This window comes from Leuciscus leuciscus (assembly GCF_965113295.1).
Source record: "Leuciscus leuciscus genome assembly, chromosome: 15".
In the NCBI taxonomy this organism is placed as follows: Eukaryota; Metazoa; Chordata; class Actinopteri; order Cypriniformes; family Leuciscidae; genus Leuciscus; species Leuciscus leuciscus.
The window spans coordinates 35,801,044-35,819,519 of record NC_138739.1 but is presented as its reverse complement, the minus strand read 5'-3'; the positions used below and the strand labels follow the sequence as shown (position 1 = coordinate 35,819,519).

General features: G+C 38.2%; 1 protein-coding gene across 2 annotated transcripts in view; it reads left to right on the top strand.

The window, feature by feature from the left end:
* LOC309475218 (V-set domain-containing T-cell activation inhibitor 1-like) overlaps positions 1-15,805 on the top strand; it is a 194,946-nt gene extending 179,141 nt beyond the window's left edge. The window contains exons 2-4 of one of the 2 annotated variants that reach the window (XM_082137935.1): positions 15,044-15,081; positions 15,206-15,532; positions 15,623-15,805. In XM_082137935.1, coding sequence (XP_081994061.1) covers positions 15,044-15,081; positions 15,206-15,532; positions 15,623-15,702 — 445 coding nt within the window. In that variant the 3' untranslated portion in view covers positions 15,703-15,805. The remainder of the gene's footprint in view (positions 1-15,043; positions 15,082-15,205; positions 15,533-15,622) is intronic. The other variant, XR_014197553.1, reaches the window with a different exon arrangement.
* Positions 15,806-18,476: the final 2,671 nt, after the last annotated feature.

Here is an 18,476-nt window from a genome sequence, read left to right as displayed (position 1 = left end):
AAAAATTGTGTTTTAGCAAAGGAAAAAACGATTCCGTGCTCAATAAATGCTTGTTTGCTATTATCCATATTAACGTGCAATAATAACCCCTCTCACGCAGTTTACTCAGGTGCTCTCTCACAAACTTATTCTCTGCGCTCCTGTCAAGTCCCCCCCTCTCTCTCTCTCAACCTCTTAATTCTGTGCGCGCTCAACTCTTGACACACACGCTCGCTCAACTCTTGACACACACGCGCGCTCAACTGGCAACAGCATTACAAGTGTGCCACAAAATCAACCAATCGGAAAATTAAAGGTCAATTGTGATTGGCTGTTGGTCTCCAATCAAATCGCTAGTAGAACCAATGCCCGTCTTGTAGAACTATCCATATATATCCATATATAATCCTTTATTATATGATATATATGGAACTATCTACAGCATCCAGGAAGCTTACTGAAAAAAAAAAATCGAAAAAAATAACCGACTACAGCGAGACTAATGGATTAAAACACATTTTGGTAAGTATTTTTTTTTATTATTATTAACTTAAAAGTGCCTTGTTAGTTTTGTGTATTATAAATTATAATACACAAAAATAATAATTAAAATAATAATTATAATGGTGGTTTTCTTTAGATCACAGACATTACAGACATTAGCCTAATAGTTGGAGGGCACATTTTGTTTAATTGTTCGGAAAATGTCAGTTTTAAGAGTGAGGTCATTGTGTGAGGTGATTGACAGCTATAGGCTATGTGACAGAGGAATATTATGACACTCCTCCAGAGATTCAGCTTATAATTTATAATGCTGTTGTGTTGTTTAACTTACAATATTATATCTCCTATTGTGACTAAAGTGGTGTGACATTTAGGTGTTGCTGTTCTGATGACATTCTGTGCTAGCATTAGAATGCTTGAAAAGGATATGTCAAACTAACTTTAGTCACAATAGGAGATATAATATTGTAAGCTGAACAACACAACAGCATTATAATACACAAATCTAACAAGGCACTTTTAAGTTAATAATAAAAAAAATACTTACCCAAATGGGTTTTAATCCATTAGTCTCACTGTAGTGTTATTTTTTTCGATTTTTTTTTCCTTTTTTTTTTTCAGTAAACTTCCGGGATGCTGTAGATAGTTCCATAGATATCATATAATAAAGGATTATATATGGATATATATGGATAGTTCTACAAGACGGGCTTTGGTTCTACTAGCGATTTGATTGGAGACCAACAGCCAATCACAATTGACCTTTAATTTTCTGATTGGTTGATTTTGTGGCACACTTGTAATGCTGTTGCCAGTTGAGCGCGCGTGTGCGTCAAGAGTTGAGCGCGCGTGTGTGTCAAGAGTTGAGCGCGCGTGTGTGTCAAGAGTTGAGCGCGCGTGTGTGTGTCAAGAGTTGAGCGCGCACAGAATTAAGAGGTTGAGAGAGAGAGAGGGGGGGACTTGACAGGAGCGCAGAGAATAAGTTTGTGAGAGAGCACCTGAGTAAACTGCGTGAGAGGGGTTATTATTGCACGTTAATATGGATAATAGCATTTTTTTTTTTGCGATTGTTAATTTCTGTTCAAAATATAATGTAATGTGCTTGCAAAATATAGTTCTCTGTGCTCAAAACTTACAATTACTCGCTCAGGAATGAGGCACATATATAACGCCATAGTATGCCCGCCGTGTGGATGTGAGCGGAGATGTGGCAATCACCGCGCCAAACATAGAGGCCATCCTGCAGGATTTCCGCATCATAGAGGGTCTCGTCAAAAAATTGGAGCTAAGGACGGAAAAATGGGCTGTCTAGGATCTGGCAGAAATTTCTGTGGAAACAAATGTTGTAGGACCTTAAAGACTAATTCTAAATAATTTAGGAACATCGTTATTGTCATGGGCTAAACAGACCTTACATACAGGCCTATTACATCAATAAACACACAAAAATGTTTTCAGTCTATGTTGTCAGTGATGCTGTCAAACACGTTTACTACCAGTTGCCTACCCAATATTGATGATAACCAGGATCGGTAGTGATCAAATAAGTGATAGTCTTATTTAAATGAAAAACATTTTAACATTAAATTGCTTATTATCATTTTAACAATTAAAATAAATCGCCTGATGTTTAGTTTCTGGTAATTAGTTTTTGGTAAAAAAGTTCAAAAGATATCGGCTCTTACCTCCGTTTGAATATTTGACATATCAGACCTTGATTGTTGAGTCGTCGTCGGTGATTTGAGATGATGATGCACCAGAGATTTTATCTTTTATATTCTCTCTGTATATCGTTTCGGTTTCGTTTTTTTTTTTGGGAATGCCAGTGTTAGTTCTTCCCAGCTGGCATTCGACTGACCTTAAACGTTTAAATGTGGTTGAAATAATGTCAGTTTATGAAAAAACATTAATTCAACGTCAAAACAACGTTGAACACCAAATGGTTGAAATGGTGTTGTTAACTCACTATGGATTCAACATAGAAATATAAATAAAATTTGAGTTGTACGTCAAATCAACATTATTTTTACAACCATGACAAAATCCAACGGTTATCCAACACTGACACCTGACGTTGATTCAACGCTGACTCTACGTTAAAATGCCAGCTGGGTTCTTTTTCGGCCGTTCCAAGAAGTACAGTATAGTCTTGAAGATGGTACAGTGTTTTGATGTATGTTGTAAGCCTTTAAAAGCTATATATATCTATATATCTATATATGGGACATTCTACCAGAAATGTACATTTCCAAAAATCTTGGGGGGAAAAATATATTTTTCTCAAATCTGAACGTTGAGTCATATGGAGGACATGTTAAACTATGAGAAACACATATCATGCCATCTCAGCATGTTTTTATGATTGAATAAAATACATTTTTATACACATCTCACCCCTAAAATGTCAGGCCCTGTCACAGACAAATTTGTATATGTTAGAATGGTTTCCTAATGAATTTCTTTGATACAAATAGCATTTTCTTATTGATCACATGTCCCTGATTGTATCTAACATGGTTTTATAATTCCTTTAAGAAATATAAGTAACTTTTCGGTCAACTGTAGTACACAAAATCACAGAATACCCGCCAGGCACTCATATAGTTGTAAAATAACTACCTTTACATAGGAGATTTTTACAAAAACATAGTAGTGGATATATACCCCCACCTTCATCTACACAGTTAAAGAGATTCATTAATTAATATTTCCTCAAATAGTACACTTTTGTCATAATTTCCTGTGTGACAGGAGGACTGACCATGGCGTGACAGGACTGACGGTTCTGTGACAGGACTGACTTTATGGATTTGATGATATGGAAATGATGATGCAGAAAAAAAGTTATGTTTTGTGTTCTTTATTTTAAGTTTTGATTGGCATTTCTTTTTTAAATGATCATTTTAATGTTAATGTAATATTATACTATGGTAAAATTCAGCCAAGGACATAGGCCTACATAATATTGCCAAAAGTATTGGGACAGCCCTCCAAATAATTGAATTCAGGTGTTCCAATCACTTCCATGGCTACAGTTGTATAAAAATCAAGCACCTGGGCCTTCATTTTACTATTGCATGCGTTAAATACATAATATATGCAATAAATGTAATGAAAAAGAACAATAACATTAATTTGTAAGGCCGTGTCACACAGGAATGTGACAGGGCCTGACGGTCGGCCATTTTAAACTGCCATTACTCAGCCTGCTAGCATGCTAGCATAAAAACTGTTAACATGCAAGCAAGGAATTTCAGTAACATTTTTAGACATGTTTTGGATTTAAAACATTTTCATTATTTTCTGGAATGTTTTACCATGACAGGGCCTGACCCTTTAGCTCGTCTTCCTAAAAGAACCCATACAAAAACAAGCTTAAAATCATACAATTCAATGACAGAATTCAGCCTTGATCAATGTCAGCTTCACCTGGGACAAATGATGTCACTTCCTCTGAGTGATTCCCTTAAAGGCATATTTCACACATTTTATGTAGAGTTTTATGTAAACGTGACAGGACTGACCAAAACATGGGGACAGTTGTAAAATAGAATTTATTTGTAGAATTTATATATAATTTTATGTTTTTGATCAGTTGATGTGAATGATAACTGCTTAAACTTGTTATTGATGGAGTTTTTTTTCCTAAATATCAGTTTTTAGCATAACAAAACTATGAAAGACGTAGCTCCAATTTGGCTGAGGACAAGGGCATGGACAGGATTTGTAATTTTCAAAAGTGTTTTTAAAGGGTAACTAAACCCCTGGTCAGAGCCTGACTCCACCCACTGGCAATATTTGAAAAATGCTGGAAAAGTAGGCAGAGCCCAGTGGAGAGGGGGCGTGCATCTGTGACCTATCTCTCTGCAGGCAAGGGCGTGGTTAACTGGTACTCTCTGACGTCAGAGGGTACCACAACTTCCAATAGGAAAATTCAACTGCAGTAGCCACTGTTCAACCTGAAGAGGGCAGCACTCAGACGTTTTTACACCATATTTTGTAAAATTAAAACACTTTAAACACAAATGTCAAAAAAACTACTTGAATCAATGAACAGCACTAATAAAGCCCCATTCTTACAGATCATTAACTAAAAAAAGTTGGTTTAGGGTTTAGTTACCCTTTAATAAAGAAAAAAATATCTGAGAACCTAATGAATGACATATTCCTTTACAGAACAACTCGCAGAAATCAACTATGAGCCAGTTTTAGGATTTTTTGGATGAAATACTTGAGATGCTAAATGACAAAACTGATATCATCTGAACAAGCAGATTGTCTTTCAGACTTTGGGTGACTAACATATCACACTCTCAGCCACACACAGACAATGCTTTATCTAAATAAGGATATAACATAGACTTCTACTGTTTTTATACAGATAATTGCAAACCCTTAAAGACTAACCCAAACCCATACACCAACAGAACGTGTGTGTGTGTGTGTGTGTGTGTGTGTGTGTGTGTGTGTGTATATCTATATATATAGATATATAGCTTTTAAAGGCTTACAACATACATCAAAACACTGTACCATCTTCAAGACTAGTGTACTTCTTGGAACGGCCGAAAAAGAAGAACTAACACTGGCATTCCCAAAAAAAAAAAAAAAAAAAAAACGAAACCGAAACCGAAACCGAAACGATATACAGAGAGAATATAAAAGATAAAATCTCTGGTGCATCATCATCTCAAATCACCGACGACGACTCAACAATCAAGGTCTGATATGTCAAATATTCAAACGGAGGTAAGAGCCGATATCTTTTGAACTTTTTTACCAAAAACTAATTACTAGAAACTAAACATCAGGCGATTTATTTTAATTGTTAAAATGATAATAAGCAAGACTAGACTATCACTAGAAATAAGACTAGACTATCACTTATTTGATCACTACCGATCCTGGTTATCATCAATATTGGGTAGGCAACTGGTAGTAAACGTGTTTGACAGCATCACTGACAACATAGACTGAAAACATTTTTGTGTGTTTATATTGATGTAATAGGCCTGTATAAGGTCTGTTTAGCCCATGTCATTCAAAGTACCTTAACTCTAGTTTACCCACCTCTTTTTTTTACCACTACACCACTGTTTGGCTTGCCATACATACTAACATGAGACGCGAGCACACACACGCACAAACTCACGCACATAGGCTACTCAATGAGACGCGAGCACACACACAAACTCTCCGCACACATACTCATATGAGACGCAAGCATACACACTCAGAGAGACACACACACACACACACACAAACAAACACACACACACACGCACGCACGTGCACGCGCACACACACACACACACACACACACACACACACACACACACACACACACACACACACAATACCCATGTGAATAAGTCGATCAAAAGTGTGGCTACTACGGTGGCCGAGAGAGCTCAACGCGCTGCAACTGAAGAAAACACATGCAAATAGAAAAACACCTGCAAATTAAGAAAACATCTTCATCAGTTTCACAACACATGTGTGCTCCAAATACTCACAACACAACCAAATACAGAAACGCGCTGCAAATAGGACAGAACACAACGGAAATGTTTCCGGGGAAGCCAATAAGTGACGGACCCGACTGGGACGTGCTTACGGAGCGGTCTACTTTAATTTAATTTATTATTTTATTTTTTGTTGCAAAACGTACAGAGATTACACGTTTATGACATACAACTTTGTATACAATATACAAAATGCATTTGTAATATGTTCAATGTCATAAGAATACTAATCAGAAAAGAACAAGCTGAAGACTAAAATAAATTAAAGAAAAAAAGATAGAGAAAAAGAACATGAGGGAAAGATAATATATACATCAGTTACATTGTACACATTCATGTTATGTTAAAATAAGTTTCATAAGAAATGTTAGAATGAAGGGTCCAAATCATAGACAGTAGGCTATTCATGGGTTTCATCAGGTCCCTTTCTACAGGTGTATAAAATCAAGCACCTAGATTATGAATGCAGACTGCATTGTGCTTGATTAATACACCTGTGGAAAGGGACCTGATGAAACCCATGAATATAAAGGCCAATTTATACTTCTGCGTCGAGTGTACGCCGTAGTGTACGTCGTAGGCTACGCACGTAGGCGACGCCGTCGTGAGCATTTATACTTCTGCGAATGTCTGTGTTGCTCTGCAGTTACACCGCCAAAACGCTAGTTGGCGCGGGTGGGTTTTAATGTTCCACTGTGTTTACATTCCTCGCGGCTGTTTTGAGTTTAGGTTTCTACGAGCAATGGCGACTGAAGGAGTCATACAGATGGCTGTATTTCCCCACTTCTTCAAGCAATCTCTCGGTCACTTGGTCTATTTCCATGGCTCTTCACTGATCTTCGGAATTTAAAAATGGCGGGCGGGCGGTGCAGAGTGCAGAAGATCATTCCGGGAATGCGTAGGATGCTATCCAGCCGACCAATCACAGATCTTGCGGTCCGCGTCGCCGCGACGCGTAGTTACATTTTTGAAGAGGTGCGCGTCAGGGTACGGCGAAGGGTACGACGTATGGTACACGTCAATGCGTATGCTACGCCGTACCTTCTACGCACACCCGACGCAGAAGTATAAATTGGCCTTAAGAGGTCCAAATATGAGACGGCGCTGCGTTGTCATGGGAACCTCCCAGGTGAAAATAATGAGGAAATTACATTGGCTTTCGTTGCTCCCTTCATCAAGTCCGTTCCAAACGGCTACATAATGGCACACAAGTGCCCACGTCAAGGGCTCTGCCGTCTGCCCTTTTAAGGGAGTAACGTTAGGGCATAGGTAATGCTCACGAGCAATAAAAAACGGTTTCTGTCTATGTAAAAAACGTCCCAGCCGGGTCCGTCACTTATTGGGTTCCCCGGAAACATTTCCGTTGTGTTCTGTCCTATTTGCAGCGCGTTTCTGTATTTGGTTGTGTTGTGAACTTTTGCAGCGCGTTTCTGTATTTGGTTGTGTTGTGAACTTTTGCAGCGCGTTTCTGTATTTGGTTGTGTTGTGAGTATTTGGAGCACACATGTGTTGTGAAACTGATGAAGATGTTTTCTTAATTTGCAGGTGTTTTTCTATTTGCATGTGTTTTCTTCAGTTGCAGCGCGTTGAGCTCTCTCGGCCACCGTAGGGCTACATTTCTCCAGGCTCGATGCCAACAGCGCGCGATGCAGTATTTGCGGTAAAATAATAGCTGCAAACAAAGACCGGTACCACGACAGATATGATGAAGACCTTGACAGTGCACGGAGTAAACATTTAGAGCTCCGTCTTCGACTGGTAAATGAAGAGATACCTTGTTGATCACTCTGACAGTGTTTATATTGCAATAACCTACTGAATGTACACTGCCGTTCAAAAATGTGTTGGTTAGTCAGATTTCTTTTTCAGTAAGGATGCATTAAGGTGATCAAAAATGACCTTAAAACATGTGGAATGTTACAAAAGATTTCTGTTTCAAATAAATGCTGTTATTTTGACATTTTTATTCATCAAAGAATCATGAAAAAATTTATCATAGTTTCCAAAATATTAAGCAGCACATTGTTTTCATATTTCTGAAGGATCATGTGACACTGAAGTAATGATTTTGAAAATTCAGGAATAAATTACATTTTGAAATATATTCAAATACGATTTTAAATTGTAATACTATTTCACAATCTTACAAGTTTTACTGTGTTTTTGATCAAACAAATTCAGCTTTGGTGAGCATGAGCTCTTTATAAAAAAAATTTGTTCTTTTGTGCACTGGCTAAGGAGCATGAGTCAAACTGAAAAAATAAAACCAAAGTTTTTCTGAGGTAATGTGTGATGTAATCTTGTTAAAATGGATTTCATAAAATTGGTATCGAAAAAAGTATCGTTCAGGAACCGGTATCGAAATCAAGGTATCGGTATCGGTATCGAAAAAATGTTAACGGTACCCAGCCCTACCAAAGACCAGTCTTTTATAACGATATATACGATTATGCACCACAAATGTTGTGATCTCTCTTGATTCAGGGCTGAGCCCCAGCTGGTGGTAACCCCATTTTAAATCCAGCTCACTGAATATAGTTGAGCCATTGGAGAATCTCATCCACAGTAAGGATGGGTAAACACTCCCTCACTATGGCACAGTTAGCCTGTCTCATATCCAGACACAATCTTATCTCTGAGTTGGCCTTTGGCACAATGACCATAGGATTCACCCACCTTCTGGGACCTCTGACAGGTTCAAAGATGTCATGTCCTTTAGCTCCTTTATTTTCCGCTCTACCGCTCTCCTGAGATTAAACTGAATGCATTTGAGTGGCTGCGCTACTGGTTTCACACTTTGGTCTATGTGTAAGGTAACCTGGTTGGTGTTTAACTTGCTGACCCCACTGAACACTTCTGGATATTTTTGTTGCAGTGCTTGACTATTTTTAACACTCCCAGCCTAACAGCTGTCTCTCTTCCTAAAAGGGGTTCTCATTCCCCTCATATCACAATGGTCTCAGCCTGCTCTGTTCTGGTTGATATGTTCACCTCACATTTGAATGCATCCTTGACTTCTAGAGGTTGGTTTGAGGCAGTGCTTTAAGTGGCCCAAAAGAGGTGCCGGTACTCTATTATTTTATTTTATTTTATTTTATTTTATTTTATTTTATTTTTGCTGACTCCCCTCCTCCAATGAGGTAACAACAACTATATTGAAGGGGTTTTATATACAGCAGTCAACAGACGACCTTATAAAAAAATAATATATCCTTTTATTAGTTTGTGGATTTGCTTGAGCTAGAAAGAGCTGCTGAACATAAATTAAATGTGCAAAAGGGTATTGAAAAAATACCCTTAGAAAGAGCTATAATAGAAAGAGCTACTGAATATAAATAAAATGTGCAAAAGGGTATTGAAAAAATACCCTTAGAAAGAGCTACTGTAGAAAGAGCTACTGAACATAAATAAAATGTGCAAAATGTGTTTGTTTTTTTAACAAAATGTACATAAAATAAAACATAATAACATAATAACCATAGAACAGTAGAACATAAACATGAGTCTTGAAGATGCTTCATTTCTTTACCCATGAAAAAAATCCAAAAGCGGATTCAGCAAAATACAATCACAGTACACCAAATGAAAAATGAGAAATAATGTACAAATCATTTTACCTAGAAAAGGCTCCAGCACGTTTTGGGCTCCACCTTCCTTTCACTTTGGGCTTCGCAGTTTGTGGATGCTGCACTTCTTCTCCCTAGTGCCAGCCATGTCTGCACATATGTTTGTGCATTAAACTGATCCAAGGGTGGTCCGTTGCATTTCAGGAAGATCAGATTTGAAAGCCTTTTGATGTCGAGAGAGTTTCTTTTATTTGTCAAAGTATCATTCATTGAGCTGAAAGCTCACTCGCATTCACTTGTTGATACTGCAATGGTGTGGACAGCTTTAAGAAGAGGCTTCAGGGCTGCTGGTGTCTTGGAAGCTTTAAGGTCTTTATACTCTCTAAATCCTAGGACACTTTCCCTCTCCCCAACTCTGAATCTCTGACATAAACGTCTGACCGCTGCATCCCCATATTGAATATCTAGAGATGCAGGCCAGCATATGAAGCGCTCTGAAAAGCGGCAGCGCAGCCAAAGGATTAAAACAGATGTGCAAATGAGCGTACCGGTACGCTAAAAGCACGTTCTGGGCGCACGGAGAGGTGGCGGTACGCTCAAGAGCAGGGCTGGGCAACTTCGGTCCTGGAGGGCCACTGTCCTACAGAGTTTAGCTTCAACCCTAATCAAACACACCTGAACAAGCTAATCAAGGTCCTCAGGATTACTAGAAAATTACAGGCAGGTGATTTTTTCAGGGTTGGAGCTAAACTCTGTAGGACAGTGGCCCTCCAGGACCGAAGTTGCCCAGCCCTGCTCAAGAGCTATATTTGGAAGTGGCGGTACGGAGTACCAGCGCGTACCGGCCCACTTAAAGCACTGGTTTGAGGAGTATAAGTAGAGCTTTCTCTCAGTTTCAGGAATGTAGGACTTGCATCTAATTTTATTCCTCCCAGGTGTCTTCATCCATTTCATTATTCGTGGTGCCTGAGTCAATTAACAGTCTTAATTTTACTCTACCCACAAGGAAAGACAGCCTCTCTGACAATGTATTCTCCTGGACAACAAATGCATTATCAGTTTCCTCTACATTATTTACACTATTCTTTTTTGGATTTTTCGTGCGACACATCTTTGAAAAATAGTCTTTTCCATTGCATTTATGACATACTTGACCTTGTGTAGGGCATGTTTGGTCTCTGCCTTAATGGTCCTTTTGTCCACATCTGTAACATTTCCTATCCACTTTTTCATCTTTTCTCTCTGCAGGTCTGTTTCTGGTGTATCCTTTAACTCCTTTCTCTTTTCTGTCTTTTCTTTCTTGTTGCGTCCTCTGAGATGAAGAGTCCTTTTCCATCTGCATACAGTTCGAAAGACATTAGCCGCATTCAAAGTTCTGGATCCCGCTTTTCTCGGTCATTGTTCCTGTTCACGATGTTAGATGTACTGATTTTTTATAATTTAATATCGCCAGTGTTACATCTCTGCCTTAATTAAATAAACACATGGACACACGCTTTTAGGTTTCAACTCTGTGAACTCTCTCTTCTTTTTTTGATGATTTTCCCACTGCCCTCACTTTACGGGCAACAGCGCCCTCAGATACTTGAAACAACCCTAATAATCCTGATACTTGACACTTCCCTTGATATTTTTTATCACTAAAGTTTTAAGCTACTTGTCCAGGTGGTCAAGTAAAATTCTCTTTCACTTGATTTATAAATAAGACTGGGAAATCATGTCCCTATAAAATAAATAGCCTATACACATGTATGTTTTATGTCTATGCGAGAAATTACTGATCCATTTCACTTTAACCAATGAAATTTCAGCTTATTTTACCACATGACAGATGGGCATCGATGAATTATGGAATATAGAAACGACACACTAGCTTTGATTAATGATGAAAAGGTTTAAAAATCTTAATTGTTTAGCTTATTTTTTCCTGCAGTCGAGCCACAGACATCAGAGTTCCCGGCCGCTGATGTAAGAAGGCAGTTTGGTCACAATTATGGATGTGGGATTACTGATATAAACATTTTATTTTTACAATGAGCAGAATAATAACAACAAAAAGCAAAAAAAATATATGGGCGGTGTCAGTCAAGTCCGAAGACACACACCTCCTATAGCAACATGGCAATGACTTCTCAGACTGACAGATACATAAAAATATATAGGAATTTTCAGATTTTGAGCACTTTGTTACTGTTCTGTACACATTGTCATTTTGATTATAATTCAAATGCATTGTTTTATTGACCACAATATTAATGATAATTGTTGAGAGGGGCACTTTTGATTAGTTTTGAAAAAGGGCAGGTGCTTGAGGACCTAAAGCCCTCCTCTGCTCTGCTGCAGTAGTTTGTGCTGTGTCATTGCACCACAAAGACTGCAGTACAGTCAGCACTGAATCAGCTAAGCTATTTTGGAAACTAGACATCCCAACCTGCAAAAAGTCATTTCAGGGAGGAACCTTTTAGGCTACTTATACTTTTATAATGGCTATTATTGATCATTAAAACTGACATTTAACAAAAAAGGTTATGTCATTTTATTTTATATATTTAAAACATATAAAATATTTTATTATAGCCTATGTTGCCTACATAAAATAAAATGACACAACCCTGTCTCTTTTTGCTAAATGTTAGTTTTAATGATCAATATTATGTTTTTTTATTTATCATATTTTTAAAATGAAAACAAAAAGAGTCAGGGTTGTGCTTTATATTTCGTGTTGTTATAAATATGCAGTGAAGATAATCAATTGCGTTGCCTGAACCACATTTGTGTGGCCATTATGTTTAAGATTTTTTTAAATGAAAATGAAAAGAGGCAGAGTGGTGGTTTATAACATATTTTGTTTTATTTGTAGCCTAGATATACATAAAGAGATAACCGGAGTAGCCAGAGCGAGCTGAGTGACGCTATCAAGTACGCCGCTGTTCCATTTGCAGAATTATCGGACTTGCGTCCTCCCGTCCTCGGGAGTTCGTTCTCCTGAGTCGAACTTGTCAAGTCCGAACTACCAAGGACTCAAAGTCCGAACTTTGCGTACTTGGTATTGAGAAACGGCTTCTCTCTTGCGCATGAGAGCATGCGCTCTCTTGCTCTTGCTCGCTATAGATTCCGGGAGATTTTAACTCATTTGCGGGCATCAGGGAGCCGCTATCAATATGCGGGAGACTCCCGGAACTTCCGGGAGACATAACACTTAAAGCATCCGAAACTCCGCATCGGCTACTAGTAGGCTACAGTATTTGATGTTGTACAGAGGTTACAGTCAATCTCACCGGAGGCACCAAATTTCATCCTTGGTGATTTTAATCATGTCTCCCTAAAACAGACTCTTAAAACTTTCCATCAGTATGTCTCCTGTCCGACCAGACGGGGTAAGACTTTAGATCTGTGTTATGGATCGGTGAGAGGTGCATACAAGTCTATCCCCCTGGCCCCCTTGGGCTCGTCAGATCACAATTGTGTCCATTTGCTGCCCACATATAAGACTGTTTTAAAAAGGGAGAAAACAGTGACTAAGGACATCAGAATGTGGTCAGAAGATGCTGATGCTGTGTCCTGTCTACAAGACTGTTACAGCTGCACAGACTGGGACATTTTTAAACAGGTCTGTGGTGACGATTTGGACTCAATGGTGGATGTTACATGCTCATATATGGCTTTTTGCAGGGACATGATAATTCCATGTAAAAAGGTCAAAATCTATTCTAACAATAAGCCCTGGGTTACTAAATCAGTAAAGTCCTGTTTACAAAGGAAAAAAATTGCATTTAAACACGGAACAACTATGGACTTACATGTGGCTACTAAGGATTTGAAGACTGAAATCCCTAAAGCTAAACAAAGCTATAAGGAATAATTAGAAAATAAGATGGCATCCAAAAATCCTGGCTCAGCATGGGCAAATAGGAAAACCATAGTAGGCCTTCAGAACTCAAACTGCAGTAATCAGGTTACTTTAAATGGTTTTAATTCTGATTTTGAACTGGCAAATGCACTAAACTACTTTTACTGTCGTTTTGACAATTTGGATTGTCAGGAGTTGAAATCTAAAATTCTTGGGACAGCAGCATGTGTCCAAATTTTAATCTTAACCGTTCTATTTCATCAGAAACGATCTGTAAACAGGGCTTTAAGTGTAAAATACCGAACTTGTCTTTTAATGGTGTCTTATCTGAACAGAGGAGTTCCTCTACAGGGTCTCCTCAAGATGTGTGCTGCCTCCACTTTTATTTATTTTATACACAAATATGTGTCAAAGCATGTATGATAACAGAATTATCATAAAGTATGCGGATGACTCAGTTATTTTGAGTTTACGTAAGGAGAATGAGACCTCACATGGCCCAGTTATTGAGGATTTTGTCAACTGGTGTGATGAATCTTATTTACAGTTTAATATATCAAAGACCAAGGATATGCTCATTGATTTTAGGAAAAGTACTCATCCAAGTGAACCTACCTCAATTAAAGGCCAAACAATAGAGTATGTACAATCATACAAATACCTTGGGACTATTATTGATGAGAAACTGAATTTTGAAGAGAATTGTGAGGCTCTGTGCAAAAAGGGGCACCAGCGTTTGTATTGCCTAAGGAAATTATCTGTGTTTAATCTTGATCGAACAATAATGAAGATGTTTTATCATGCTTTTATTGAATCTGTGTTGTCCTTTTCCACTGTAGTATGGTATGGTCATATTATATCTTTAAAGGCAAAAAATCAGTTAGACCAGATAGTAAAATGGTCTGGCCGTTTGATAGGTGAGTCTAAACCAGGAGTGGCATCCCTGTATACCAAACAGTTACAAAGGATGGCCTTCTCAATCTTAGATGATGACTCTCACCCCCTGCACAGTGAGTTTCAGTTATTGCCGTCTGCGAGGAGGTATAAAGTCCCAAGGTGTAGAACGAAAAGATATAAGAGCAGCTTCGTACCAAATGTGATTAATATGATTAACAAATTGTAGAGGTGGTTTTCAGAAATGTTGTACTAGGGGTTTTATGATTTTTATCAGTTTTTATTTTTAATTGTTTTTTAATAATATTTTTTGCTCAGTACTTGATTTTTAAGTTGTTGTTTTTAGGTTCTTCTTTAGGTTATTTTACAAAGACCATATGTAATGTTTTGAGAGCACTTTCTTGAGAGCACTTTACTCAGTATGAGTATTTACTTATTTGTCCCTATGTGTTGTGGAGTGTTCTGTGTTGTGTGTTTTTGTACTGGATGCCATAGAATGTCATTGCACTGTAAAACAAATTTACCTTTGGGTACAATAAAAGTAACCTAACCTAACCTAACCTAAAGCATTTGCTCTAGCCTCAGTGCAGAGCACCAATACATGTACTATTGGGGTGCAAATAACCAAGCTGTGTGGCCAGTGATGTGTATACCTGGTGCATATAGTCACTTTCGTAATGTTAGTTATCTGCTGTAAATATATATATATATTTTTTTTTTTACAGCTTCTGTATCTGTGTGTTTGCCGTATTGATTAACAAAGGTGAGTGTTGCATGAAAACCACATTTTCTGTCATTTTCATGTTCTAAGCCTGACTTTTATAAAATGCATCAGTAACATAAATGAATGTTGTTGTCCTTAATCCTTAATTTTCTCTTGTTTTCAGTGTGTCTGCAGGCCACTGTTGAGGGTAATATTGGAGGCTTCGCTGTCCTGCCTTGTTCTTCCATTGACAATGGCTTTAAACATGAAGATATAACGGTTTATTGGAGACATAACAGCAGCCAAAATGTTTATGACATACTTGAGGGTAAAGGTTCAGTAGAGAAGCAGGATCCGGCATACAAGAACAGAGCTGAAACCTTTCCTAATGAGTATATGAAAGGAAACTTCTCACTCAAACTCAACAAACTTCAATACAGTGATGCAGGAAAGTACGTCTGCTACATCACAAAGGCACATCAAAATCCAAGCACACAGCTTTTCATCAAAGGTATGTCTTAATGTATTTATTTAAAAATACAATAATGACTGATTTAATGAAAAATTCTCTGAATGTTTTTGTGATGTTTTTGTCTTACAGGCAGAGGAAACCATGGAGCAAAAACAATAATCGAGGGGATTTTGTTTTTAATTCTGCTTAATATTCTACAATTTATTTGAATGAAGAAAGAATATTATGTGTTGTGTGTGTATCAGCCGCATGTACACTACAGATGCAATGACAGTAGCTCAGCTGATGCATGAGTGAATGGGCACTCAATACGTCAATGCATTTCCCGCGAGAACACAGATCAGATCAATGGCAGAAGAGCTGCTGCATGACTGGATTTAATAGGGGAAACCAAAATCACGAGTAAAACAAACAATTATCAGTTTAAAGCAACACCAAGGAACTTTTCCTCTGTGGTCGCCCTACAGGTTGGAAGCGGAATTGTCCAAAATAATTTAGCCTACCGCATCCTACTGTCGCACGCGAACGCTCGCTGTTTATCTAGCACCGGCTTTGGAATCAACAATGGCCACAGACAAGATAGAGTATGATGCATGATTTTATGAAAGTATGATGTATTGCGACATCACAAACGAAGAAAAACTAAATAATGACATTGCTTGCTTTTTTATATATATTTTTTATTTTGTGTAACAGTAAATTTGAAACGGTATAACAGCAAGATAGGTTTACACAAGGATAAAAAGTAAAAACTTATTGCAGAACAGTTTAGCATGTAGTAGTCATTTGCATTGTCTTTGAAAATCTTGAGCATTTTATTTGAAAAATATTGCAGAGACAGGTAACACTGTTTTAGTGCCTGCTTTGCTACATTATTTATATAGTTACCAAAAATCTCCTTACTGCAGCTAACGCCTTATCTAACATTAGCCAATCGAAATATAAAACAATCTAACATGTACACACATGCACAGTGTATGAAAACGAAAAAAAAAATAGTATTACTTACAAGTCCAGTAACAAAAATCCAAGTGACCATCAGTCTTGCATCTTGTAGCCTCCTTCAGCTCTCGCCAACGAGTGTAAGCCGGTCCAATGTTCACTCTAGTTCGAGCTCTTACTCGATCATGCTCCCGTTTTCTTTTCCTCACCTCCTCCGACATCGTACCCTTCCTTTTATTTCCAGACTCCGTCATGATGACAATTCAAAAGCTACCCGGCTGCTAGGTATCTTACATTTAGTTGTAGTCTACTGTCGAGTACGCTCCAATTAATGCTCCGCTTCGCTTAAATTAATATAAATATGCGATTAGTCAACTAATGGCTTAAATGAACAACTACAAATGAACAGCCCTACTTATTATGACCGCCGCTAGCGTAGCTAGCCGGTCATATAGGGATTGTCAAAGTTTTTTTTTTCTTTTTTTCCCGTCACCTTACTGAATTTTTCGTCAACGATACCAGGGACACCGAAGCACCGGGGAACATGAAATTTGGTGGGCATGTAGCCCCACTAGACTTCTACGGAAAAATTTCGTTTGGTCCCCGGGGGCCACTCCCCCCCGCGCTGGGCCCCCCCAAACCCCAAAAAATGCAGTTTTTCCTAAATAACTACCTGAACCGTGGCACCGAGGATGAAGAAATTTTTATGGTATGTTGGTCTACTAGACTTTTACGGAAAAATTTCGTTTGGTCCCCGGGGGCCACTTCCCCCCCCTGCGCTGGGGCCCCCGTAAATTTTTCGTCAACGATACCAGGGACACCGAAACACCGGGGAACATGAAATTTGGTGGGCATGTAGCCCCACTAGACTTCTACGGAAAAATTTCGTTACTGTCACACACACACATGCAGGAATACAAACAAACGCAAGCATGCACACACACTGACATCCACACGCACAGACACACACCCATACACACACATACAAATCCACATGCACAGACACACACACACACAAACACACACGCGCACACATGTACGCGCACATACATACACGCACAGACACACACACACACACACAGACACACACATACACAAATACACACACATACACACACACACACACACACACACACACACACACACACACACACACACACACACACAGACATGCACATACTATTACTTTTTTTTAGGTATATACATAAACACGCAATACAGCCAAATTACTCCACGTCATTTATTTTTGTGGAAAGCCAGTGCAGGCCTGAGCGGCGGTCATATTTTGTACCGCGATGCGGTACATCTAGTTTCACATATTTTCGAACCGCCGTTGGCAGCGTCACCCTCTGGTTACATGAACGCGTCACCACCGCATCAAACATGGGGATTTTTTTTAGACAATAATTGCACAGCCTATTCTATAATTAAATAATCTAATCGAATATTCAAAAATTGTGACCCATCCCTAATAAGAAGCAATATGATTTTGGAGCAAAACGATATTAATATCATAAATTGTCATGTTTGACACTATGCTAAGCTAACATACTAGCTAGCTCTCCCTGTTGCCAAGAGCAATTGGCCTAATTTTGAAGTCCACATAAGAATATTTGAATGTTGTTTTTTTTTTTTTTTTTTTTTTAAGAAGGACAAAAGCAATGAATGGTAAGTGAGAGGTCTTATTTAAGAAATTATATATTAAAATAGTATGTATATGTAGTATGAATAAAAAAAAGTGGCAGTAAAACAAAGCAGGGTACATTTAACATGTTAAATTAAAGTTTTTTTTTTTAGTTTTTTTACCGAAAATATCCCAGAAGCTCACTATTGCTATAGCAACGAGCTACACTTTTAAGTGCATCTGATTGACAGATAGGCCTAAATCATACGATCTTATTTCACTGTTGAATATAATGTATGCTGATGTTGAGGTTATTTCAGCTTTGAACAAATTTTGCTTGTACATTTAGTTTAACTGCATAGTTAAAGAGGGCAAACTAAAGCATTACACTCAACTGTGTGCATGCATTTTAGACAC